The sequence below is a fragment of the Falco naumanni genome, chromosome 2 (assembly GCF_017639655.2).
Source record: "Falco naumanni isolate bFalNau1 chromosome 2, bFalNau1.pat, whole genome shotgun sequence".
NCBI classification, from domain to species: domain Eukaryota; kingdom Metazoa; phylum Chordata; class Aves; order Falconiformes; family Falconidae; genus Falco; species Falco naumanni.
Genome location: NC_054055.1, coordinates 5596580 through 5621976, shown reverse-complemented (window position 1 = coordinate 5621976; position 25397 = coordinate 5596580). Strand labels below are relative to the sequence as shown.

General features: G+C 49.6%; 1 protein-coding gene across 2 annotated transcripts in view; it reads left to right on the top strand.

The window, feature by feature from the left end:
* Positions 1-25397, top strand: part of GAB2 (GRB2 associated binding protein 2) — a 102104-nt gene that overhangs the window by 38795 nt on the left and 37912 nt on the right. For both annotated transcript variants that reach the window (XR_005826268.1, XM_040583291.1), the window contains exon 2: positions 16558-16858. Coding sequence is in view for 1 of the 2 variants with exons in the window: in XM_040583291.1 (XP_040439225.1) it covers positions 16558-16858 (301 nt within the window). In the remaining variant the exon portion in view is untranslated. The remainder of the gene's footprint in view (positions 1-16557; positions 16859-25397) is intronic.

Here is a 25397-nt window from a genome sequence, read left to right as displayed (position 1 = left end):
TGGCCACCTTTATGGGAGGAGAGCAGCTTAATCTTTATGACACTAATGGAAAAACAAGACCTAATGACAGCTAATCCTGCTCATTTCACTTACAGGGCTGCTTTTGGTGCTGAGTGCTGTTTACGCTGTCAGTTTGGCTTATCCAGTTTTGCCCTGCAGTGCTCCACACCCCATACGATTTTGCATCGGGGATTGCTGTGGAGCAAATCTAGTGATTCCCTTGCTGGAGAAACCCAGAGAAGAGGGCAGTCCTGGCGCAGGTCTGGACACCTTCACCTGGAGGATGTCCAGGATGCGCCTTTGCTGTCTCATGAGCATGGTGATTCCCGGAATGTGTGGATGGGTTTGTCCACCACCCATCATCACATTTTCCATTTGCACTTTTATAGGAGCCGGCACGGGACGGAGGCAAGGTTTCTTCCCCAAACCCACAGGTTGAGGGAGGGAAGAGAGCTGCATAGGAAGGAGGACCAAGGAGTCTTGTTTCTCTGGCTGTGTCCGTGTGGCGTAGGGGCTGAATGTTTCCTTTGTGGTTTGGTCTGTGAAGGCTTGTGTCTAGCCCTTTGCTCTCGTGCCAGGGAGTCCCAGCACATCCATCCTGGAGCTGTCTCGTTGAGACAAAGGACATCAGTCTGCGCACAAGTTCCCCGGCTCTCCCCTTAGCCCTTCTGACGGTTTTGTGTTGGAGCGGAGCATGTTTAAGTGGGTCAACAAAGAGGTCATTTTTCCCAGCGCAGAGTACCCTAATAAATTAACCAGTGAGGATTTTAATAATACATGAAAGGAGAGAGGTTTGCCGCTTTTGGAAAGGCTTTTCAGCTGTTGACAGGGTCAGCAGCTGGGTCAGTGGCCGTTGGGATTCCAGTGGAGGGAGAGGTGGTGGGCATCATTCTCCACCCGTGAGCGTATCCCTGCCATCAGGCCAAAACAGAGCTAATTTGTAAGTGTTGTTAACAGCTTTTCAACACACATTAACAAGCAGATGGCGGAGCTGCTGTGGGGTGGCGGTGGTGGTGTGGAATTAGAAACCACCCTCCTGTCCACTCCTCTGAAGTCTGAAGCACGTGGGCTTCAAGCTGGGCTTCCAGCTGAGTTTCCAAAGAGATGAGGCTTGTGTGATCAGTCAGGGGGAACAGCAGACTACCTCAGTTGTGTCTGACTGCAGCCACTTCTAATGGAATAATTTAAATTTAAGGAGAAAAGGCTAATCCACAGAGGTCACACTACACAGTCCTGTTCATCCAGTAGCTTCTCAGCTGTTGTAAAGTGGTTTTCAGCACCTCAGCTGATTTATTCCCCTTTGAATTTCTTGGGTTTATAGAAGTCTTTAAACAAGGCAATCTCTTACCATGACCCCGGGTTATTTTTCTGCCCTGTTCAGCCAGATTTGTGGGCATCCTTCAGGTCAGTCAGAGTATTTGATGTTCTCACTGTGTTGTTGGTCGTGCAGGAAGTAGGAACAGCCAGGAACCCTGTAGCATCACAAAAAACTATTGCAAGGGCTTCTGTAGGCTCTGATTTTAGGAAACAATAGTGACATGAATATGCATTAGGAGTATGTTATCTTTGAACAGGCCGTCTTCTCATCAGTTTGATCTTCTCATCTATGTTGGCTAAACCATACTATTATTTGTCAAGTGACTTATTCTGCACTTGAGTTCCCAAAGCCAAACAGACTATTTGTGGTCAGGAATATCTTCCCCAGGCTTTGCTTGCTGGCAGAAGACAAAGGCTGGGGCAGACATGCGGTTAATAAAGTGCCAGCACCATGTTGACTGCTGTTCCTGAAGGCCATGATGGACTATTCCAGTGCATAGTTGTACACTGTCACAGCATCCCTCAGATCCTAGCCATCTGCTTTTGAGGTGCTACCTTCTGGAGAAGGTCTCTTCCCACGAGGATGACCAGGACTTTCCTTGCTCTCTTCCAAATTCTGTGTGGATGGTCTCTGGAGACTGCCTCTCCTAAAGCCTTCTGCTTCAGCTAAAACTCTCAGTGGCCACTTCCCCTTAACTTTCAGGAGTCAGTGATGAAGAACAATGGAGAGATTTGAAAATCAGGGATATGAGGAAAAGGTGAGCAGAGCTGTATGCAAAGTTCCTGCAGGGAAGCTTGTGGAGGTCCTGGAAGTAGCAGTCTTCTCACCTTTCTACCAAAGCACGGAAAAACAAAACAACAGCTTTCCAGATACAGGGAGAAAGGGATTAGGTTAATCCTGAATAAGGGAGTTACTTCCAATCCAGAAGGCAGAAGAAATATTCAGAAGAGACTCCCTAGTCAGCAGGAGCTCAATGCCCAACATCAATCCTGGGCCAAGTGGTGGAGCCCACAGTTGTTAATGGCAGGTCAGCTCTAGGGTAGCGAGGGCAGCCTCAAGCACGAGGCAAGTGAATTAAAACCTGACAGATCCCAGAAGGATGTCACCTTCAGATGTGGCTTTTCTTCGTGCCGTTTTTCAAGGATTAATTCTAGGTCTCAGCATTTCTCTAAGTGAAGCAGATCCGATGGCTCCTGCGGGGAGAAGCTGCCGGTGGCACAAAGGGTAATGGAACGGTAAATGTTGAAGACAAATTCATCAGATGGGGCAGTCTGGATCACTTGGCAAGCAGAGCCCATTTGAAAAAAAGTGTGTTAGAAGACAGCCTGATGCAAAATTGTACATCAAAGGAGGAGAAATTAAGATTGTCCCTACGGAAAGGGGCAGTGAATCACCAAATGCAGGGGCTGCTGGGTTTAGTAGAAAGAAACCGCATGAGCAGCTCCTGACATGAGTTGCAGCTGCGGTAGAAACAGCTAGTGACCCTCGATGTCTAAATGCAGGAATAGGAGGTGCATTTATTTTTCCTTATATACCGCAATGGCAAAACATGTCAGAGTAGCTGGCTACTAATGTCGATGCCAAAGAGGAAGAAAGGGAACGTGAAAGTATTCAAGAAGTGGTGTTCAGCACAGAAAATGCTTAGCCTGGCAGCTGGTGAGCTTTTTGGAAGAGCTGAAAGGTTGGAGTACACCGATGATTGTGATATTTTCTACCCGCAAACGTGCTAAGGACACTCCAGTCTAGTGGAGAAAGGCATCACAAAAGCCCTTCGCAAGATGCCAAAGCTACAAAGTGACAGACTGGGAGCAACCCCCTCCTTGCTTTTTCTTTCTGGAGATGGTGGCTATACATGAGGACCAATGAGAGGTTGCTGGGGCCATATGGACATAAATGTGCAGTTAATTAAGAGCCTGTGCTATAGAAAAAATCTGTTTATGGTTATAGGATCATTGAATAATTCAGATTGGAAGGGACCTCAGGAGGCCTGGGCTGCCTGAGTCTGTGATTCATACAGGTAAGGGGGGGAACCTGGACAAAATTTCCTTCTGTAGGCACAGGGCTGTGGGACTGGAAGAATTGTGAGGACTCAACACAAGCCCCAACCGACTGCTGTCACTGACAGATGTCTCGGCTCTTGGGGACATCTGGAGAGATGTACCTCGCTGTGGCAGGTTTAAAACCAGAACTCTGTGTATTTTAGCTGGCCACCCTCAACCCAGCTGTGCAACGAGTGAGATTCAGAATGTTGTGTTGTGCAGATCTGGGGTTGTCCCCACGCACACCCCAAGTTATCCTCCACTGCCCTCCGGCTCGTGAGACGAAGTGCCCCAGCACGGAGCGTGCCAGGACAGCAGCAGTCAGGGATGTGAGCTCGGCACGGCTGATCCAGAGCCTTGGGCAGCATCTGGATGTGCATGTGCCTTCTGTGAGTGTCGCCTGGAAACCAGTAAATTCCTCAGCAGGTTTCAGAGGGGCCTGACAGCAAGATGAGATAATTAGCTCTCTACAGCTTTCATCTAAAAGGGTGAGCTGGAAGAGGAGAGAAATCCTCTTTTAACTAAGGAAAGGCTTTTGCATGAGCTTATATGTTATGAAGCACCAGGGAATCCACTCGTTAGGGTGTCCTTTTAAGCTGCAGGAATGAACCACAGGTCTCAAAATCAATAAAGCCATGAAAAAACAGTCCACAGGTAAATGAGTGCCATTGGCGCTGGTCTCCATGCCTTTCTCATAGGAGCTTTCAGCTCCACTTCTCACTCTTGCCCACATTTAATGTGCTTGGCCTCACAGCCTCCTGCCTCTCTGTCTCGCCAAAATGCCAACTGCGCCCATGTTTCCCAGAGCAGGGCCAGGGCAGCATGTGAAGCTGTGATGGGTGGGCTCTGCCACGAGGGTCGGTGCGGACAATGCTGTCTCCCTTGCTCCTTCCAAGCCTGGCACATTTAACATCCATAGAGGGTCACAGCCAAGTCCATCTAGTGCTGAATGTTACACAGGGGCCAGTAAGTAGGCATCTAGGGAAGATTCCCTCCTTCTAATATTTTCCCTGTTGTCAACAGTTTTCAGTGCAGCTTTCCGTTGCTGCACATGATGGCACTCAGTAACCTTTGGGGGATTTTGTTTCCGTGATCTTGCTCAGTCTCCACTTGGAGCCAGCTAAACCTGATGCCTCCAGAATGTCCTTCAGCAAGGAGTCCCATGGGCCAGTTCTGTGTTGCCCAAAGGAAGGTATCCTTTCGTGTGCTCTGACTCCCGTTACCTTCCTGTGATGTCCCATCATTCTTGTATTAGGTGAGAGTGAGTAGGTCATCTCCACCACCCTCTCCTTGCCACTGATGGTTTCCTCAGCGTCTCTCCTATCCTGACTCTTTTCCAGACTGAGGGGTGCTATCTCACTAGTTCCTTGCAGAGAAGCTGTTCCAGACCCTTGATCATCTTTGTTGCCTGCTGTGTACCAGCAGTGGGGATGCTGACCATGCTGCTCAGCTAGCTACCGTGAGATGCAAAGGCTTATCTGGGAGACTGTGAGTTCAACAGGAGCCAAATCAGACCAATTCCTCCATTTTTGTGTAGTTCACAGACACAACAGGGCTGCTTCTCCTCCCCCTTCATCTAAACTATCATCTGATATGCTTCTGGTGTGCACGTATGTGTTTGTGTGGTTTTTCCTCTGGGATGGCTACAGGAGGAGCACCAAGCCACCGAACTGGGCATGCATTGGTCTCCCTATGTGGTTGCCCCTGACCCACTTTTCACTTGTTCACTCTTCGTTCACTTGTTCACTCTTTGGACTAAAAGTGTTCCCATTGCCTTCTCTCATTCACCCCACTGTCCCACTCGAAAGTTCCCAGCTGTCTTATAAAGCCTGAACTGAATGTGTGATTGGTGCCAAGTCCCAGGAATGCACTTTTCTCACCATTTACTTTGCAAAAGGCCTGGGTTTGGCTCAGGCTGCAGCAATTCTGCTCAAATTTGATTAATCTTAACCTGTTCACAAAAACTTGGGTTTATTTGAAGATAATCTGTATGGGGACATAAAGTCTACCATTCGTCATGGTCAAAAGGAAGCGCCTTGCCTCCACAAGAGCAGATTAGTTGCTTGAAGGTGTTGAACCTCCTGTATTTTGGGGGCAGAAGGTGTATTCTGGGTCTGGTACCAATGGGAGGACATCCCGGTGTTCCAGGCCCATAGTAGCCCTACATATGCATCCCCACTAGAGCCAAAGCACATTTGGACAGGGATAAATGGCTTTGTTTCCTCTGAAAGAGAATCCTTCTGGGTGCACCAAAGCCACTTAAATACCTGAACCGATAGCTAGAGATGAGCACTTTTTTTTGTGTCAAAAATTTATTGTTGCTGTGAGCAAACAGCTCATGCAGACATGTGCAAGTTGACCTCAGCTAGACATAAACTAGACATAAAAAGGCAAAGTTTCCTCAAGGAAAAAAACATAGAGGCAGCATGATTGTAGCCAAGGGATCAAGGGATTGATTTAGTAGCTTGGCAGCCAGAAGGCAAGGTAAGGACTGCACCACTGCCACAGATTTGAGTAGCCCTGGCTGGGTTAGCTCGCTGCTTTCCTTCCTCATCTGCCTTTTCTCTTCCAGTCTGGCATCTCTGACCTAATGATGCTTCCCATAACATCTGGACAGCGTCTCACGTTGGGGCTACCCTCGTAATGTTTCCTTGACAAAAAAGCTACAGCAGGGAGAGATGAAGGTCCAGATTTTGTAAAGGCATGAGGATACCCAATTTCCATGGTATTCCCAGGGATCCGATGTTATGTTCCAGAGGGTTTGTAGGAATGTGCTGGGGAAGGCAAAAACAGAGAGTTTTGAAGGAGTACATTTCACTAAAGCAAACCTGAGCTCTGCAAAACCTTTTCTGACTGGACCCTGTGCCGATCCCTGTGTGCCAGGTGGAAGTTTGGGGAGTTGCAATACCCCTCGCTCTGCTCCCAACCGACACGCCAAGGGTGCAACTGTCTTTCTCACAAAGGAGGAGTTGGGCACCACCGTGCTCAACAAGTGCGGTTTTGTCACATCATCTCCCTCATGCAGAGATTTGTCCAGCTGGAGGCGGTTACACATGGAGACAATGGGACAGCTCATTAAAGTGGCTGAAAATTAACGAGCTTCAGAGTTTTTCTAAAATTAGAAATCATCCCTGGAAAGGCAAGCCTATCCCAAATATCCTGCTACAAGCCAGAGAAACCAGGAGACCAGTCCTTTAGGTTATGGGAGAAACTGCCCAACACTTTACTATCGTATTCAGTGCCACGATACCTCCAGCTCATCATCTCAGACCGAACGGGGGATCCAGTGATTCTTGCTGTGCATAGAAACTGGTAATCTCCGGAGGGGTTCAATATGTAAGAGCCTTCTTCTGCAACCTTTAAACAAAGGAAGCAGCGTGCCAGGGAAAGGGGGAAGCATCCTGACACACCTCTCATTCCTGTTGTCCACCTTTATGTCCATCTGTATTTCCATCTGCCTTCACCTGAGAGGTTGCAGGCAGAGCAGTTTAATAATGGGATTCACTGCTAAAGCTGACATGGATGCCTATCTCCAAATGATTGAAACTAAGCTTCAAATTGGCTTTTTCAAATCTCTTCTTGGTTCAAAAGCGTTATTTTAAATCAGCTTTGCTTTGAAACACAAGCAGTGTTTAGGGTCTAGAAAGGGTTCACTGGCTGGGAAACCTTTTTCTTGTAGTGGACCCTTCCCCATCTCCCTCTGGGGCTCATGGATGCTCATGGATTTGGGACAAAAAAACCCCACCACACCAAAATGCAATTGCCTGCCTGGAAAATATCTCACAGCCAAGCCCAAGCTCAGTGAAAGTGAACCTTATCCTCTCCTGAGCATCTTCCTGGACATCGCAGAGGGCTGGTGCAAGGTGACACAGGGTGGGAGAGCAGCCACAACCTCCAAGAGAAGGCAGAGGGGGGATGGGCAGCGGCATTTTTTCTCACGAAGCCCATCACTGGGCGCTCATGGGGCAAAGCATCCCTGCAGTGAGTTTTGAGAGGGCGGACTGGTGTTATGTTCACAGAGGAAGTCTGGGCCAGGATCCATGGCCCCTGCCAGCACTGTGTGGGGGCTTTTGGGTGCAGATCCCTCTTCTTGGGATAGCAATTCGGGGTAGCCCAAAGCTAGAGGCGAGGGAAGGGAAATCACTGACAGTGCTGTGGGATTTATTTTGCTCTTGCAGAGGCCAGAAAGCTAGAAAAACTCAGTTATCAAAACGCTGTGTTCAAGAGTCATTTGTTCATGACACATTCCCATGTCCAGCCCTGCTTGTGTAATGGCCGGGAAAGCGCTTATCAGAGCCTGATACCAAAGTCTCAGGAGGGAAAAAAAATCTCTGAGCAGTTTGCTTTTTCTTGCAGAAACCCAAAGTTGGAAAAGCAAACTCTGCTGTCACTGTTGGCGTGCTTGCATGGCGTGGGCTGACTTACCCCGGCGGGTTGGTCGGCTCTTGCTCACCTCCTTAGAGTTGAGTGTGGTCAGTCGTGGTGGCTGGGCTTGGCAAACAGACTTGAGAACACTAGTCTTGACGTGCACATCATCTAAAATATATGTAACTATAGTATCATAAGATATATGATGAATATAATACCACATAATAAGCTGCTGCACTGTCTTGTTTGGTGGCTGCAGCCCCTTGTCCGTGTCAGCCTTTGAAGAGGCAGCAAGGTGCAAGCCATCCCCCACGGTGCTGCCCCGGTGGTGGTGACGGTGGGGAACGAGGACCATGCAGCTTTGTGCTCAGTTCATTGCTCGTGTGGCAGAGCCACATGCTTATGCCTGGCGAGGTGATATGGCAGTGCCGTCACTCTGTGGCTTGCTCCAGCTTCGAGGCAGGATGCGGCCAGGGCAGATGTAGGGGCTGGGAATCACCCTTGGGACCGGTGTTGACGAAAACAAAGCACCTTGAGGCCAAGGATGAAAAATCCCTTTAGTGGCCCTGGCTTCTGGATCAGACCCAGACTAAACAGTCAGCTGGAGACTCACTGCAATCCCTTCGGGGCCTCGGGGGGTATTGCCTGCAGCGTTGCTTTTGTAGGACGTGGTCCTTTTTGCCGTGCTGTTTTTCTCGAGTTGGCTGATGGGGGCTTGGGGAAGAGGTGGTGGTGGTGTTATCTCACCCCTTCGCCGGGTGTCCTGCAGATCCCTGGGGAGCCTCTGGCTCTGCCCGTCCCCACACAGGGGCACCCACCTGCCTGCACCTCCTTTGGGTGCCACTCTGGTCCCCCCACAAAGGGTGTGCCACAGCGGGACCGGGGTAGCGATTTCAGCTAGGAATAACAGAGTGGAATACAGGACAAGGCTGAATTGCAGGAAATACTTCCAGATAACAAAATCCATGGCACGGCAGCAGGGACGCGGTCAGGCCCTGCACATGGACCATTTGTGGCCAGCCCTGGGGCAGGAGTTGGGCTGGAGCTGGGCTCCATCTTGCTCCTTTGGACCCCATGCTTCCCCAGCACCTTCCTGCTTGCAAAGGTGCCTTGCAGCTTTCAGCAGAAGGAATTACCCAGAAAAGGTTGTTTTACTCAAGTAGAGTTAGAAAATGCTGGTGCTGCCCTTTCTCATGCTAAATGCTGAGGACGGGTGTTCACCGGGTGGCTGCACCCGTCTCACGTCAGGGCTTGCGGTCTGAGCAGTTTCATCACGTCTCTGTACTGCAAGTTCAACACTTCTGACTGAAAGCTGGACTAATTATGGAAAAGCAATTTAGATTTTGAGATAACAGGTCAGAAAGGACCTTTGGAGGTCTCCAAACCAATCTCCTGCTCAAAGCGGGGTCAGCTTGAAGTTAGGGCCAACTCTGAAAGTAAATCGCATTGCTTCTGGTCTTGTCTAGGCAGGTTTTTAATATCTCCAAGGACGGACTTCACTCCACCTATTGATTTTTTTTTGTCCCACCACTCATTGTGAAGCCTTTTCCTTACATCTAATGGGACTTTCCCATTGCCTCTCATGCTGCCCCCGTGCATCTCCCAGTAGAGTTTGGCTCCATCGTCTCTACGCTCTCTAGGCAGGAGCACCCCTGGCCCACCCCAGGGTTTCCCTGTGTCCTTTCTGAGACTGTCACGGCTTTTCTGGTGGTGTAAGTACAACCTCACGACTTCGCATTTTGTTTTTCCATCCCATCCTTAATCAGGTGCTCCATCATCCCAGCAGGAACACAATCAGCTCCCTCATGTCCCAGAGAGACATCTTTATTTTCCTAAGATTGACCATGCAACACTGAGCTACTGAAATCTTCCCAACTGGAGAACTCCTGTAAAATAGATATGAAGGGAAAAGTTTTCCACCTCGTGTCACTGCTTTGTCACCCATCACATTCACAGAGTGTGGTGGTGGGGAGCAGGTCCTCCAGCTCACACCAGCATACTTTTAACTTGAAGCCATCCCAACCCCTTCCTTCCTTCCTTGGTAGCAAACACCTCTGAAGGCAGGAGCCATTTTTGAAGCTTATGGGGTTTTAAATGATCTTGCAAATAGGTTTTAGTCTGTGTTTGAGCCTCACCTCCTTAAAACCCTTTCTCAGTCAGTCATGAGTGATGCTCATTGCGGGAAGTCTCGTGCCAGCTGCATCACCCTCAGGTGGATTTTGCACGCAGCGATTCAGTGTGTGCTCTGAACCTTAATTATACCTTCAACAGTGGGGAAAAAAAATCCCAGGAGGGAAGGTCAGTTGACAGCCTGAGATACACGCTGGGTTGGGGGTTTTTTGCATCGCCGTTGCTTCCCTCGATCCCCCAGTGAGCCGAGGAAGAGCTGCCTTGTACCCCAGCAAGGTTTCCTGTGCCCTGCAGGGTCTTGCCGCTGCAGTGTGGCGTTATTAACGCTGCCAATCAAGCCTCCCCCAGAGCAATGCTGCTAACAAACTCGCTGTGAACTCGGCCACAGCAGACATGTGATTAGCAGGGACCGGTCTCCATCCCTTTGAAGGGTGAGAGGAGTGGGGTTGGGACCTGTCTGTTCTCAGCATCATGTCAAAAGGTGCTGTGAGTGGGCAGTGGGCAAGGAGAAGGTGCTTGGAGAGCTGGGGGTGGGGTGAGGCGCGGGGGGAGGGTCTGGAAGGGCAGGAGGGGGATCAGGGAGCTTCTGTTTGTTCTTGGGCTCAGGGACATTGAGGTTTTGTGCGGCAGTCAGCCAGCAGGACCATTACCTGAGCAGACATGGGGGGCCTCCTTGCTGCTTGCAAATCTTCCAAGCTGCATTTCCATTGAGTTAGCACTTACACAGGGAGGGGAGAGGCGTTCTTGCATGAATAATAAAGCCAGCATCCTTCTGTCCATCAGATGAGATAAAAAGCCCCTAGGGACACAGAGGAAGACAACATTATTATACAGGTCACCAATAGGTTATTCTACAATCCTCCTGTATGTGGCTTCACTCCCCGATGCTGGTAGCACCGGCTGCAGCAGGGGACTGTGTCTCTTGTGCAGGGCAGCAGGGATGGGGTGGCCAGGGCAGGGTCAGCTCGAGTGTGGGGTAACAGTCCAGCAGCTACAGTCAGCGTCGTTGTGCATGGCAAAAATAATAACACCACTGAGTGAGCCAAGCCACCCGAAATCTGCTCTCGGGATACCCCTGTCATCTCTATCTCCCTTTTCCAGGGATGATCTTGCCTGGATGGCTAAGTGGTGGCAGCTGGGATGGGACATCAAGGACATAGTGGCTGGGAAGAACAGTGAGAACTGTCCAGTCATTGTGGTCCTTCTCACATGCTCCTGGAGTGTGAGCTCCTCTGCCACACCAGATGCACCAGGAGCCAGAGGGCAAACGTGCTTGATGGGGTGCAAGACCACTCTGTACTGCACGGTGAAAACTGGGGGCATGTGGGGCTAGGACAAGCTTGGGGCTTGCTGCAGGCATGGAGGCATCCCTGCTGTCAGCTGGTGGCCGTGGGGCCATGGCAGGAGCCATCCAACACATGGGACTTCTCTGGCTGTGGGCGAATCTGGGACACAAGTGCCTGCTTGCCCCACTGTGGGGTTTCCTGCTCGAATCACTCAGACCCTGGCTTCATCCCAGTGTGAAAAATTTGCCTGATGTCACAGCTAGGTTGCTTATCCCTCCTGCCAGCTCAGATTAGATCCTGTGGTTTGTGTCAGATCAGATTTTGGAAGGTTTATTTCACACTGGTGGTGTGCTGCACTCACGGGCACAAAGGTGGCAGTGGGGGAAGAAGGAACAGGGCAGAGAGATTTCCTGGGAAAAATGTATTTATTTCTCTTTTCCCTTCCCTTCCCTTCCCTTCCCTTCCCTTCCCTTCCCTTCCCTTCCCTTCCCTTCCCTTCCCTTCCCTTCCCTTCCCTTCCCTTCCCTTCCCTTCCCTTCCCTTCCCTTCCCTTCCCTTCCCTTCCCTTCCCTTCCCTTCCCTTCCCTTCCCTTCCCTTCCCTTCCCTTCCCTTCCCTTCCCTTCCCTTCCCTTCCCTTCCCTTCCCTTCCCTTCCCTTCCCTTCCCTGCCCTGCCCTGCCCTGCCCTGCCCTGCCCTTCCCTGCCCTTCCCTGCCCTTCCCTGCCCTTCCCTGTCCCCTATATATGCTATAAGTGTATGGTGGTACAGTTATTCATATGCAAGATTTCAGAGGTCTGGCTCAGGAGTTTATCCTAATTAAAAGAACATTCATTTCAGCTAAGAGCTAACAGTCTCTGACTGTTTCCAGCTCCTCACTTCTGCGCTAGGGTAATAGTGGGTGGGCCACTCCATAGGTCCCACCAAGAGGCATCTCTCCATACTGTCAGTATATTTACTGTTTGACTCCTTAGGATTGTGGCAGTTAGCAGGCTGCCCAGGGATGGATGTCTGGCTTTGCTAACATTGAAATTATTATTTTCCTCACCTCTTTCTTTTTTTCTGAAACAATATGTAGCTGGGTCTCTGTAACCACTTGGCACCGGAGCAGAGGGGGAGATGCTGTCTCACTATGATCATAGTTAATAAAGTTTCTGTCTCACCTGTCCTTAATTGGTTATTACACACTTGGAGTCCCCAGATTGTCTGACAAGGGACAATCTGAGCCCTCTGCACTGCTGACACCACCTCTGTCACAGCATTACACCATCAGGAAAGCCTCAGGTGACAACAGGGACCTCACTGTGGTGTGGTCAGGAGATCTCCCATGATGGTATCTCGGTTGCTCAAGAGCAACCACCTCTCCAGTTGAGCTCTGCTGGTTTCTTACCCAGCAGAGGGGATGGGAAGGATCCCAACCGCTGCCTGAGCTCCCACAGAGCATCCCCACTAAGTGCACTCAGGCGGTGACCCCAGCAGCACTGCCAACCTAACTCACCAACGCACAAAACAACCAATTCCAGGTAGCATCCAGCTGGAAAGGGGTCCGTTTTGTAAACTCTGACTTGCCATGGAACTGTTGAGGTGGAAAGCAATCAAGCAGCAGTCATGGTTCTCACGATCCAGGGAGAATTTACATTGCACTGGCAGCATGATCGGCGATTTTTTTAACAAACAGGTCTTCAAAGGATGTACTTGCCAAGCGTCAAAATATTCCTCAGTGTTATTAAGGCCTTTTAGCAGCTGTAATTGAACTGTGAAGCAACCTGATGCAGGCAAAGGACCACACAGCTGGAAATTTGTGCTGCAAAAGCACCATTTTATGGCTGTTAAACTGTTGGCCCCTCTCTGTTGTGAAGCTGTTAAACAAACACAGCCCTTGGCTCACACCACATGCCGGTGAGGCGCAGTGTTTTGGCAGGAGTGGGCTGACAGCAACAGGGGCTTCAAAGGAGCCAGCAAGAAAGAGAATTAAGGAGAAAAGGAAAATTCAGGTGAAGATGTGTGTTGGCCATCAGAGCCCCGTGGCAGGAGAAGGTGGACTTGGAAACAGAGTGTGTAGGTTCACATGGAGTTTGCATCCTCCTCTGGTTTAGCATGGTCTGCGATTGCCATGCATATGTGGATCCTATGCATCCTACTGCTGTCACAGCCGGTGGTCGGTAGACCCTTAAATCACCCTCTCGCAGGAAGGTGATGTTCTAGGGAAGCCTAAATGTGGAAGGTTTGGATTATGTTGGTAGCTTTGAATGGGGAAATGAATGTCCCAGGAGGACAGGCCGCATGCTGCAGGCTGCGTATCCTTTGCCACATATCACTATATGTTGAAGCAAGCTCCGTTAGGGCCAGAAGATGCTCCAAGAGCAGCCCCAGCCTGGCAAACACAAGCTGAGCCCTTTTCCTAATGGAGACATGGCAAATCCACAGGGAAGAACTAAAAAGATTGCTGAGCTGAGTGCTCAAAAATTCCAAGAAATGGGGAAAATCTCCACAAAATAAGAAGGTTCCTGTATGTTTCTTTATTATTTCCTTCCATTCTGTTCTAATGGTCAGCGTGTATTCCTCTGGTTCAGCAGCTGATCTTAGGAGGCAGGAATGTCTGGTCCTGCTGTGGGGACGTGCAGTGGAATCCAGCAGTGCTGCCTGCAGCTGCCTGTCCACGACAGGCTGTCCAGAGGCTGCTTCCCTGAGCTGTTTTTCTGGGTCAGAAGAACATCAGTGACTTTTTATCATTAGGAGAGCACCAGGCAGAGGTGGACAGGGTGGTCATCCCAGGTTGGTGGGGCTGTTGCCCTGTCCAATGGTCCTACCCTCCAGTGATACTCCAGCTCCTGAAGCTTCCCAAGAAATTTTGTCCTGGCAAGCGCAGTTCTTTCGTGACTATCATATGTTACGGTTTACCCAATACCCAGACCGCGTATGTTATGCTGTTTGCCAAATATTGACTGTGAGGGGCTTTCCATTGCTACCAGACAGAGTAAAGAGAACTAGAAAAGTTGTGGCTCTCACAATGGCAATAAAAAAGGAAACTGTGGTAGCATCACCAGCCTTGCTTGCAGCATTTCCTCCCATTTTTTTCCATGAAAGCTCTACATTCTGGAGTCCAGTTTCTGTACTTTCTGGTTTTTTTAATATAACTTGTCAGCCATGAAGGGAAGTTGCAAGACTTGACTCCAAACAGTTGGAAAGCAACGAGCCAAGTAGCAAGAACTGGTGTTGGATGTGTCTTCATTCAGGTGGTGGTTTGTGTGGTTGCACAACCCAACCTTCTTTCAGGCGCGCTCACTGATGCGTGCCCATGCCTTAGTCCTGCCAAGTATCTGCAAAGAAATGGCTCAGTGTTAATAGGAAGAAGCTAATGGGACATTTTCCACCTAGAGCTAGAAAAAATGCTTGTGGGTTTGCTTCCCAATGATTTGGGTGATCCATTTGGAGACAATGGACTAGCAAATTATTGCCACTGCCTGGTAAATTTTACCAGGTTTTCACCCTCCCTGATGGACACAGCTTTGCTGTGTGCTTTTTTTCCCCCATCTAAAAGCAGCCGTTTTGATGAGAAGTGGGTGAGTGTCTCCTGGATGAAGCCAAAATCTGCCAGTCTGGCACGTCCTCTTGCTAAGCAATTTGCTGCTCCACTGCATTCAGAAGATTGCACTGAAGTTGCTTTCCTGGCACGGGGAGCTAGTTTGAGAATTAGTGCAAAACTAATTTGTTTACAAATCACAAAGATGCTAACAAAAGCTATTTTTAAGCCTTTGAGAAGTACAATGTGAATCAGATCATTCAGGAGTTTCTTACCCTTGTTTCAGCCACCAAATTTTCCAAAATTGTGGGATCCTGGTGCAGCTGACTGGCTGAAATCTAGAATATGCCCATCACCAATATGCAAAGCCTCACAGGACTGTGGTCACCTCCAGGGGAGCATCATGGAGGTCCCAGCACACTGCTCATCTTGCTGCCTCTCTTGGGTTACTAAAGATGTTTGTGGCTGTTTGTTCTTCCTTCTTAGGGACATCATGTGCTTCCACATGACCCAACCTCTCACAATCATATGAACCCCAAAACTGGTGATTTAAACAAAACAAAAAAACCAATAAGGTAAACCTCATTAAAAACCCAAATGTCCACATCTGGGGTAGAACAGTGGAGACCTCACCCCTTCCCTTGGCATCCTCTGGTGCAGACGGAGGTCTGTGTCAGGCAGTGCAGGAGCGCTGGTGGTAACGCACATCATCCATGTGGGCTGTATCCAGCCCATGCTGTTCATGCACCTCTTGGACCTTCACTGCCTTAAAAGGCAGCCTGAACAAACTCAGATGTTTTAAGGACTAAGCTTAGATATATTCCTTCCCCTCCATATGCCATGAGAGCTGAGCCCTCTGCAAGGCAGCATTGCTTTGCAATGGGGAGCAGCTCAAAGTTGTCCCTCACCCCATGCATCCCTCCGGCAGCCACTGGGATGCTCATGCAGAGCGCACCCCCAATTCTTCTTGATTCTCTGTGTAACATAAGTTGTAGCATTTGGCACATTCTTGTTGTGGCTATTCCCCCTCCTGTGGGAGCTTCCAACTGCATTTGGCATGGGGAGAGCAGAGGGGCCGCAGCTCCCAGTGCCAGGGATGATGGTTGACATTTATCTTGCCAGTTTCCTTCAAACACCATAAGCCCCTGAGTCCGTTCCCCAGGTGGTTCGGCCAGGGGCTGCCGTCAGCAGTGCTTGGAAGAATCGATGATAACCTTTCCCTTTTCTAAGGAGTTTCCTGCGTGCTGGGGAGCAGAAGATGCTGAAAAACAAATGAAGCTTGGATTCTCCATGGGTCTCCCTGGCATCATTCCTGATATTTAAAAGACCGAACCCATTCCCCATTGGTTTTATTAGCCTTTCTATCCTGGCATTTAAACAGAGATGAGATTGGCGTGGTTGGTGTCTGCAGACACAGGCTGTGATGCTCTCAGGGGTTTCTCTGATACCCAGGGTGCTCTGTCTGAAGTGTCAGAGCTCCTCTGAGCTGCTGGAAGGCATTTCGGCACTGCAGCTGCCAGTAACGTCACCCCACAGATTATCTCACATCCAGGAGGGAAGGGTATTTGCGTCCTGGTAGTGTGGCTGGGCTGTAGGGTAGTAGCAAGGTTGCTCTAAGCCTCAAGACTAGCCCTTCTTGGGGTCCTCTTAAGCTACCATGATATTTTGGTATATAATTCTTCCAGATAACGAGTGGGATTTGAGCACTGAACTGATGAACTGAGCTGAGTCTGTGCCATCTATGCCCCTCTTGCAGGGATGTCCTGAGCAGCATCCCAGAGCATCCTGGGGCAGCGGGGTGTCATGTCCATCTGTGTCACCTTCTGCCTGGCCAGGGTTTCTTGGCCCTCATGACTTGAGTAACGGGGTTCATGCTTCCTCTCTTCTTGGTTTCAGGCATGGAAGAAACGCTGGTTTGTCCTGCGCAGCGGTCGGATGAGTGGTGACCCCGATGTCCTGGAGTACTACAAAAATGACCACTCCAAGAAACCTTTGCGTGTGATCAACCTCAATTTCTGCGAGCAAGTGGACGCAGGCCTGACCTTCAACAAGAAGGAGCTGCAAGACAGCTACATCTTCGACATCAAGACCACTGACAGGACCTTCTACCTGGTGGCTGAGACCGAGGACGACATGAACAAGTGGGTTCGCAGCATCTGCCAGATCTGTGGCTTCAACCAGTCCGAGGAGAACACAGGTACCGTGAGAGCCATGTCTGTGGCCAAGAGCATCTCCTGTCCTGTCCTCCAAGTGGGGCCTGGCTCCTTTTTCAGATCAGACCTGTGGGAGGGGGGTGCAGCCCGCCATGAGGCTGGGAGGACTGGAGTGGGAAATGGACAGGCATGTGGGAAGCATCCATGAAGCTTTCCTAACTTGACATCTGAAGCAGAGCAGGCTTTGCCCCTGTGAGCCACCTAATTCATTTTCCATCCCATAACTGTAGACCTCTGAGTCTCTCATAAGAAGCTGATGGGGTCTGGGGACTTTTGTAGCTGCAGCCTGTGTCCTCATCCATCACCAAAGTCCCTTTGAGAGTTGTGGGAACCAGAAGTGAAAATCCCCCTTGTTCAGAAGTTTCAATCCCTTGGTGGAGTGGGGGAGAAGCTTTAATGGGACCATGTCCCTCCCTGCTTTCCATTGTACCCACTGCTGACAAGCTCTCATGTGAAGGACAGACACGTCCTCCCCACCAACATCCCCATCTCCTCCAGGGACCTGCTGGGAAAATTCTCGGAGGGTAGAAGAAAACACTGGATGGTTTTGCGCAGTAGTGAGACCTGTTCCACCAGTCGTGCTCAACCACCCAAGCTCAGCTGCGCTTTGGCAAGCCTCTGCAGTGAGCACTGGTGAGCTGCCTCTGCTTCCCCAGCACCACGAGGGGTCACATAAATCCCAAGTGAGACAGGATGGGGGGTGAGCATGGGGTGCAGTGCTGCAGTCACCTGCCAGTCCCATTACACCTAGTAGCATCATCTTTGCTTCGTCTTATCCATGGTCCAGTCCCATGCTCTGTCTACGTAAAACTCCCTAAAACAACGTCCAGCTTGAATCTGTTTTGGTCCCTCGCAGAGCAGCTGCCATCCGCGGGAGCTGAAACCATGCCAAGAGCTTGTCAGGCAGGACAGCAAACAAAGCATCACAGCAGCGCGAATGCGATCTTTGCTGACTGACGCATGAAACGGGACGTCACCTTGGCAATGGGTGTACAAGTGGTAGAAAGGGTCCTTGATAATGCCACCAGTGCGGTCTTTCAGGGAAAGGTCAGGCTAAATAAATTACATCCCGTTCCGATGTCAGCAGTGCCATCCTTGAGGTTCAGCGAAATCGTTCAGGCCCCTTTTTTAAGAGCTGGTTTGTTGCAGGATTTTCCATTTTGCGTGCGTTCAGCTGGGGCAACTGTTTTTCTTCCCATTTAGTAAAATGAGCTTTCAGCCCAGCGGCAGCAGGATCGATACGGGACTTCAGTGAAATATAAATCTGGGCAGCAAAAGGAAAAACAATCTCCCGCTTGCAAGTACATTTGTCCCAAAGGGCACATAGGGCTCGTCAGGCTGCAGAGATCCGAGCGCTATTCCCTGCAGGATCATGGAGTGACATCAGCAAAAGAGGAACAAAAATCCCTATTTGTAACAAAATCACAGCTCGTTAATGCTGTAGGGAAAGTACCCACTTGAAACAGTACCCAGCTGCCAAAGTATGATTTTCTGAGTAAGCCAAGAAAAAGCCTGCGATGGTGAACACAGCAGATGTGTCCAGATGCCACAGAAAAAAAGGGAGCATGAATTATTCAGGGACGTTGCTTCGCTTTGGTGCTCGCCGAAGCAGTGACCCCACTCTCACCTTTCCTTCACCGTCCCTGCTAAGTAATGGCAGATAAATCATTGATTTCCCAAAGTAGATAATGCTTGTTTGAAGGACCCATGGCCCAAGGCTGGGCAGAGAGGTTGAGGGATCGTTGCATCATGATCGGTGTCAGGAGTCTTGTCCATCTTGGCATGCATAAGCCCATCACCCGTCCTTCATGATGGGTCAGCTGGAGGGAGAAATAAAATTCATAGCAATATTTGTAACTGCTATGCTCCCTCTTCATCACCTCCTTGAAGCCATGGGTTGACGGATAGGAGAAGACGAGGAGTTTGCTTGATATTAAGACAGCTCCAGGGTAAAAATAGAGCTTGGGACATCTGGCATTTCTTAGACTTTCACCCCCTCATCCTCAAGCCTCTGTGCCTTGTTGTGGCCTCTGCCTTGGAGAATGAATGAGTCAGTAATTGAATGCACCAAAAAGGGGAGTAAAAGCTAACCATCATGGGCAAGAATAGCTCCATGCTAGTTGTAACAATTAATTAACTAAACCTCCTTCTCCCAGCGGACAGCCAGCGTGGCAGAACAAGATCAGAAACTACTGGGGAAGCCGCTGTGCGCATTCTTCTCGTTGCACTTATTCTTGAGTGCGTGACTGCTTTATACTGACCCAAAAGACTTGCTGGGTCTGGCCCCAAAGCCGGGCTGTTCCCGCTGGCTTATATTCACATTCTGGCCAGGGAAATGCTCCGTCACCAGCAGTGGCATTTACTACAGCTTCCATCACATGCTGAATTACCTCCTGCTTGAAGGGATGCCCTGCATCAGCTAAGCCTGAGCCACTGGCCACAAGTTTGCTTTTAACCCACCAGTGGTGGAGGAAAAACTCATTAGCTTTGGGGGTAGTCTCGGTAAAAACCTATTTCACCGGCTCCCCGAGATGGTAGGGAAAAGACAGGTTTTCAGTGGCTTTTTAGCACGATTTACTGAGCAAATGGGCAACTCAAAAGCAGCTGCACAAGGCAAAGCAAACTGGCTGCAAACCCTCTGCACTGGCACGGGACTCTGCCTGGGTGCTGCCCATGCTCCCAAAAGGTGAAAAAAATTAAAAAGCCAAACAAATTTATACCCTTTGATACTTCTTTCTGTTTGCAGCTAAAGGGGAGAGTGTAAATTTTCTGTCGCTTGGTTTTCACATTAGTCCTTCATGTCCTGTCTAGACTGGTGGACCCTAAGGATTAAGAAACAGGCTGGAGTTTAGGGCGGTTTAACGTCATGCTGCGGTTAGCTGTTGGTTTAGCTGATCGCTGGCTGCGTTATACATCTGGTTTGTCGCAAGGAAGCCCATTTCAGCCTCAGGACCCAAATGTCAGTGAAGTGGAGGGTACTGCCGGCTGCCCCGGTGCTCCACAAAGCTGCCACCGGTGGCTTTGTTCCCTGTCCTGACCTGAAAATAATTGCAGACCAGCACAATTACATCTGCGGAAAGAAGGGAAATTAAATTGACTCTAAAGTGTTTACCCAGACTGCTGCAGAGTTCTTTGTTTCTGTTAACACCTATTTACTTGCAGAGCTAATTACTATTTTTGAACGAGCGAAGCCTTGCAGGATCCCAGCCCCTCCATGGGTCCGAGGAAAGCAATGGTGCTCATGGAAAGTAGGTTTGCTCCTGACTCAGCACTGCTTTTACACTGCAATTTGCTCTGCCGCCACCTCGGCTGACCAAATACGATGGGGCGAGACCTGTCGGGGACACTGAGCCACAGGCTAGGGGAGAAACGCAGGCATGTGCATATTTCAAACCATCTGCATTTTCCCTGCCCTAGTGGGCAGACAGCCAGAGCTCAGCTGTGAACTGGATTTTCTCATATGCTTTGTTTGTTGGAGTTAAAAAAAATTACTAGATCCCACTAAACATATCTGGTGTGCCATTAACCCTTTCTGGAGCTGATGCTTCAGCCTAAACCCCACCTTGTCCCATTCCCAATATGACAGAAGTGCAGCTATGGCAGCATATAATTTAATTTATCAGGAAGCAATGTGTCCTTGCAGGGCTCCTGTGCACAGGTTAGTTGTTTCAGAGCAGTAGATACCTTTATTAACTCTATCCCAATTTACTGTGCCACCCCCAGCACCTCCCTCCAGCTCTTCCATGGGACTGGGGCTGTCTCAGCGGCTTGGATTCATGGGTGCTGAGCAAACTCCCCGTGGAGTTTAAGAACTTAGTCATGCACCGCTGTGCTAGAGGTTTAACCCAGCCATAGAAGCAGGGAAGAGAGTATCTGTGGGTAAATAAATGTCCTTGCTCTGAGCTGAAGGCTCCTGGTACTTGGAGAGAGTGAGCAGGGCGTGGGAAAAGGATGGTGCTGGGCTCCTGCCCCGATGGGTTGTGTCTGGCGGCAGTGGACTTTCCCACCCAGCCCAGGCATGTCGTCTTCATTTTTTTTCATCTGGGACTTTATTTCTTTTATTTACTTCTCTGCTTTCTGCCAGGGGGCTGCGCCAGGGCGGTCCCAGGCTCCGGCTCGATCCCTGCTCTATCTCCAAGGCTCAGTGCTAGTGTTTGCATCGCAGTGGGGATCGATCCCCAGCAATCCCAAGGCTTTTACTGTCTCGACGAATGCAAGTCAGGGCCATACATTAATGTTTAATGGAGACCTGAGTGTCTCTTCCTTCTTCAACTCCAGCACAGTTTGTGGGATCAGCCTCCGGACACAAGAACTTTCTGCTCACATTGATGAGAACTTATATGCCCCACGTGCATCGTTTCCATTAGGGATCTCTTTGGCTTGATGCTGCCCCAGACCCTCCACCAATTGCCCCATTCCATCACACGAGAGCAAATCTGTTGATTCAGTGCCCCCTTGAATGCTTTCGCTGGGGGTCCTGTGTGGGTGGCTGACTGGTTGCTCCCTAACCTGCTGCCTGCTCACACAGGCTGCCTGCAAGCCTGTGCTACGAGCCCATATGGCTGCTCTTTCTCCCTCCTTGCTTCTCACCCAAAAACATGTTGGTCCCAGCATCAGGGTCCCAGCGATGCCTCCAGCCCCACTGATTCCTTGCAGGCAGGTTTGCTTGGGTGCTTTCTGAGCAAAGGGAGTTTGAGGTGGGCTGGAGAAAAAACAGCAGAAAGATACCCCTGAAGACTTGTTGGGAGCTGCCCAAAAGCTCAGCAAAGAAGCTGCGGGTAGCAAGACCAGAGTAAAAACATACATTTGCACATTGTACACCACTTACCTCTCCCAAACAGCCCCAAATCACTGGTGTTCTCCGTCCCAGCATACAGGAGTGGGGCACTGGGGAGCCCATGCAAGATGATGGCCCTGGGGCAGCCCCTGCATTCCTGCTGCCTCTCCCATGGCCAGGCAGAACCGAAGCAGAGGGGAAACACTGATGACTGCCACAAGACCAGGTACTTCCTTGCTGTCGTGCCCGGCACACACCTCCTTCCTTCCCTGCTCACACCCTGGAGGAGTTACAAGCCCAGTACCATGCTGGGAAGCGTGCCAGAGACTGAAAAATGGTGGCAAGGAGGGAGATTTGGGGGTGACCTTGTGTCCCTGAAAGCACCCGGTCCCTGATGCGCTTGGTTTGCGTATCTGCAGGCAGCTCTGCCACCTAAGGGCAGTCGAGCAGGCAGCCCCTCGTGGAGCCCTGTGCAGTCAAGCTGGGCCAGGACTTGACTCTTCAGCTTCTGTTGACGCAAGTCAGTTGGTCTCAACTTCATCTTTAAGCTGTGGTATGGGTTGTACTTGGGTATGAGCCCACTTGGAGGCCGGTCTGTTCCCCAGTAGACAATATGACACTATGACAAGCGATGAGCAAGATTACGGTTGAGTTTGACCCACGGGGTGGATGGGGCAGATCTGGTTGGGTTCTCTCCATGTATCCCACCTTCCCATGTCTCATTCGCCTACCTGAAGATCTGATGTTCCCTAGCCCCGTATGGGACTTGGAGTTGGCCTGTGTTGGAACAGCCTGTGTGGAGTCCTTGAGCGTCGAGCCCTTTCCTTTCACCCGATGTCCTTTTCCTGATGTAGCCTTTTCCTGAGTGTTCCCATCAATACTTTCTGCGCTCAGCATCATCGAGCTTTGTCTTTTAAAACACAAGATGTCACATCTAGACCCACCGGTTGCACATCTCGAGGGCATTTGGATCAGTCCCACCCATCCTTCTCTACCATATTTTGGATTTTCCTAACAAAGGAAACATCTATGTCTGCAGATTTACTCTGAGAGGACAAATGCACATGTCATGCCTCAGCCTCAGGCTTGACCCAGCCTCGCTGGAATGGGTGGTGGAGACCCATCAACCCCAACTGACTTTGCACCAGGCTCATGGTTGAACTTCAGGTGCCTGCGAACGCCTCCTTGCCTGAGTACCAGTTCATCCTTTAGTCATCCTGCCTCTTTAAATTTGTTCCAAACTTCCCTGACCCTGGTTTTCCTGCTCCACAAACAGCAAGTTATTTTAAGGTCTGACACTGTTCAGCTTTTATTTCAGTGTAAACAATACTGGAGATGGAGTGGTCTTGGCACAAAGGAGCAGCTTGAGAACAGTTAAGTGCCTGCTGCCTTTTTACCACCCCCCCACCCCCTTTTTTCCTCTCTTTCCCTTTGGAGATGAGCTAGTTCAGGGGCTAATGAGTCTGCTGAAGAGCAGAGAGCCACTAACAACCTGGAATTTGCTTCCTAGAAGACAGAAACAGGAGACATAGAGATTGCTGATCTCTACCAACTGGTCAGGGTCTCCTTGCTGTGATTCCCCTGGCGTTTTGGAAAGGGAACCCATGCTGTTGAGAGTGAGACGTGTGCTGGTAGTTATAATCTGTCCAGTTTGGAGGAGAATATGGAAAAAGATGTCTAAAATTAGGTGAATCATCTGCACCCTGAAAGTGCTGGTTTCTTTCCCTTGGCTCTCCAGGGAGCCAGGACTGATGAGCTCAGGTGGACACACCCACTTTTTAGACTCCTAAAACTCTGCTGAGATGAATCCCAGGATTCATCTCAGATCACTGTCAAGACCTTTGAGATATTTGGATCTTCAAATGGTGTCATTTGTCATCATTTCAATTATGATGAGCATCAACCCCTACTATTCTTCCATACCTTATTCTTGCTGTACTCAGTTCTTCATCAGGTTGTGGTACCAGAAGCATTGCAGGACCAAAGCCAACCTGCACTGCTCTGATGGTCACTGTCCTTAACACTATATATACATACACTTAATAATTGAAAAAGTAGACTTCTAGCCCATCTGAGTGCCAAGAAAAGGACTGAAGCAAGGATGCAGAGGGCTTTAGAAACCAGAAAGCAATAGAAAAGGTCTTTAGGTGTCTACACAATCAGAAAGCCAAGCTTCTGGCTTCAGGGGGTCTAATGCAATTGAATGTTAGGTTTGCAATGCTGAATCAGTGTTTTCTGCAGAGTTTGGGATTTGGAAATCCAGCAATTTTTAGGATTTTTTCATTTAGATGGTTTATTGTGGCTGTGGAAATTTTGGAGAGGTGGGACTAAAAAAATCCAGAAGATATGTCAGTGTTAAGTTTGCAAACCCATTACTCTGGCATCCCAGAGAGACCCCTAGAAGATACTTGTTTGCTGAGCCCCCTTTAACTGTACCCAGCACTGATGGGAACTGGCAGGGGATGCAACTGTATGTGGGAGCACTGGGTTTATAGGCAGAGAATACTCATCTCGCTGCAAATAATAAAACCATCAACCAGCAAAAAAGAAAATTTATGCTCAGCTTTCAAAAAAGACCAACAGCCAAATACTCCAGTTCCTCTAGACTGTTTCCCAGCTGGCGCTCAGCACAAGGGTATCCGACTGGCCTCTTCTGAAGATAGATACGGAGCTGGAGAACTGGGGCCTTTGGGGAAAATCCTGCCCTTTCCTGGCCAAAGTCCCACTGGGTTTGTTGAGCTGAGGCTGGGATTTGAGCTGGGAGGGAAGGAAGAAATGTGAGGTTCAAGAGGTTTGGGCATTTTTTTAGAGCAAAAAGCATTGCCCAGCTTTTCCAGCACAGGTTTCCCAGCGGAGATTAGCAAGCTGCGTTCGTATATCTCAGACCTGCCCAGGGCTGTCTGCTGGGCCAGGTACCCAGAATCAGAAACCCATTTAAAATAATTCTTTGGTTTGTAATTGTCTTTTATCACAATGAGCCCTGTGCGTGTCAGGTCAGCCCCATTAGTTTAATGGGCACTGAGGAATTTTTAGGATGACTTACTGACCGTGGAAAAATGAGTGTAGTGGACGGTATCAGCATCACATCAAAAAGAAAAACAACGCAAAGCCTTTGGAAACAAAAACAGCTGATGGGCTTGGAGCAAAGGGACTGGCGAAGCAGCACTGTCTGAGCAAAACCGAGGGAGGGAGGGAGGCATTCTGTGTGTCTGCCAGCTGGGAGAAAACTCGCAGTCAGATTTGCCTGCATTTCTATTTCCGAGAGGGGTCCTGGGGCTGTTCTAGCCTGTGTGCCTCAGCTGTGCCGCGCTGGGGTTCATGGGGCTGTACCCCATGGCTCAGGCATCGGGGCGGGACGCAGATCTGCAGGCAATGCCCAACACGTAGGCGCTGGGCTGGGAAACATGATGGACATAGGACCCCAAAACCTGTGTGTGAGCAAGTTGGAGGACAAGGGCGAAAATCACAGTGACCATTGCGGCAGATCATTTCAAGCTGTTTTCCACAGCATGAATGGTTTTTTTTCCCTCCCAAGCCACCATATTTCCCCTTTTCTTTCTTCCATATATTTCACATTGTTCCCTCTAAACCTTTGATAGGGGCCATGGTTTATACACCCCGAGTGCTGCTTTGCAAAACCTGATAAAAGCCAGGACAGATTTAGACTGTCATTTCGCACACCCCAATGCCTGTTTGTGTAACGGTTTGTATTGGTTTGTATTTCCAATTAAAACGCAGTCTGAGTA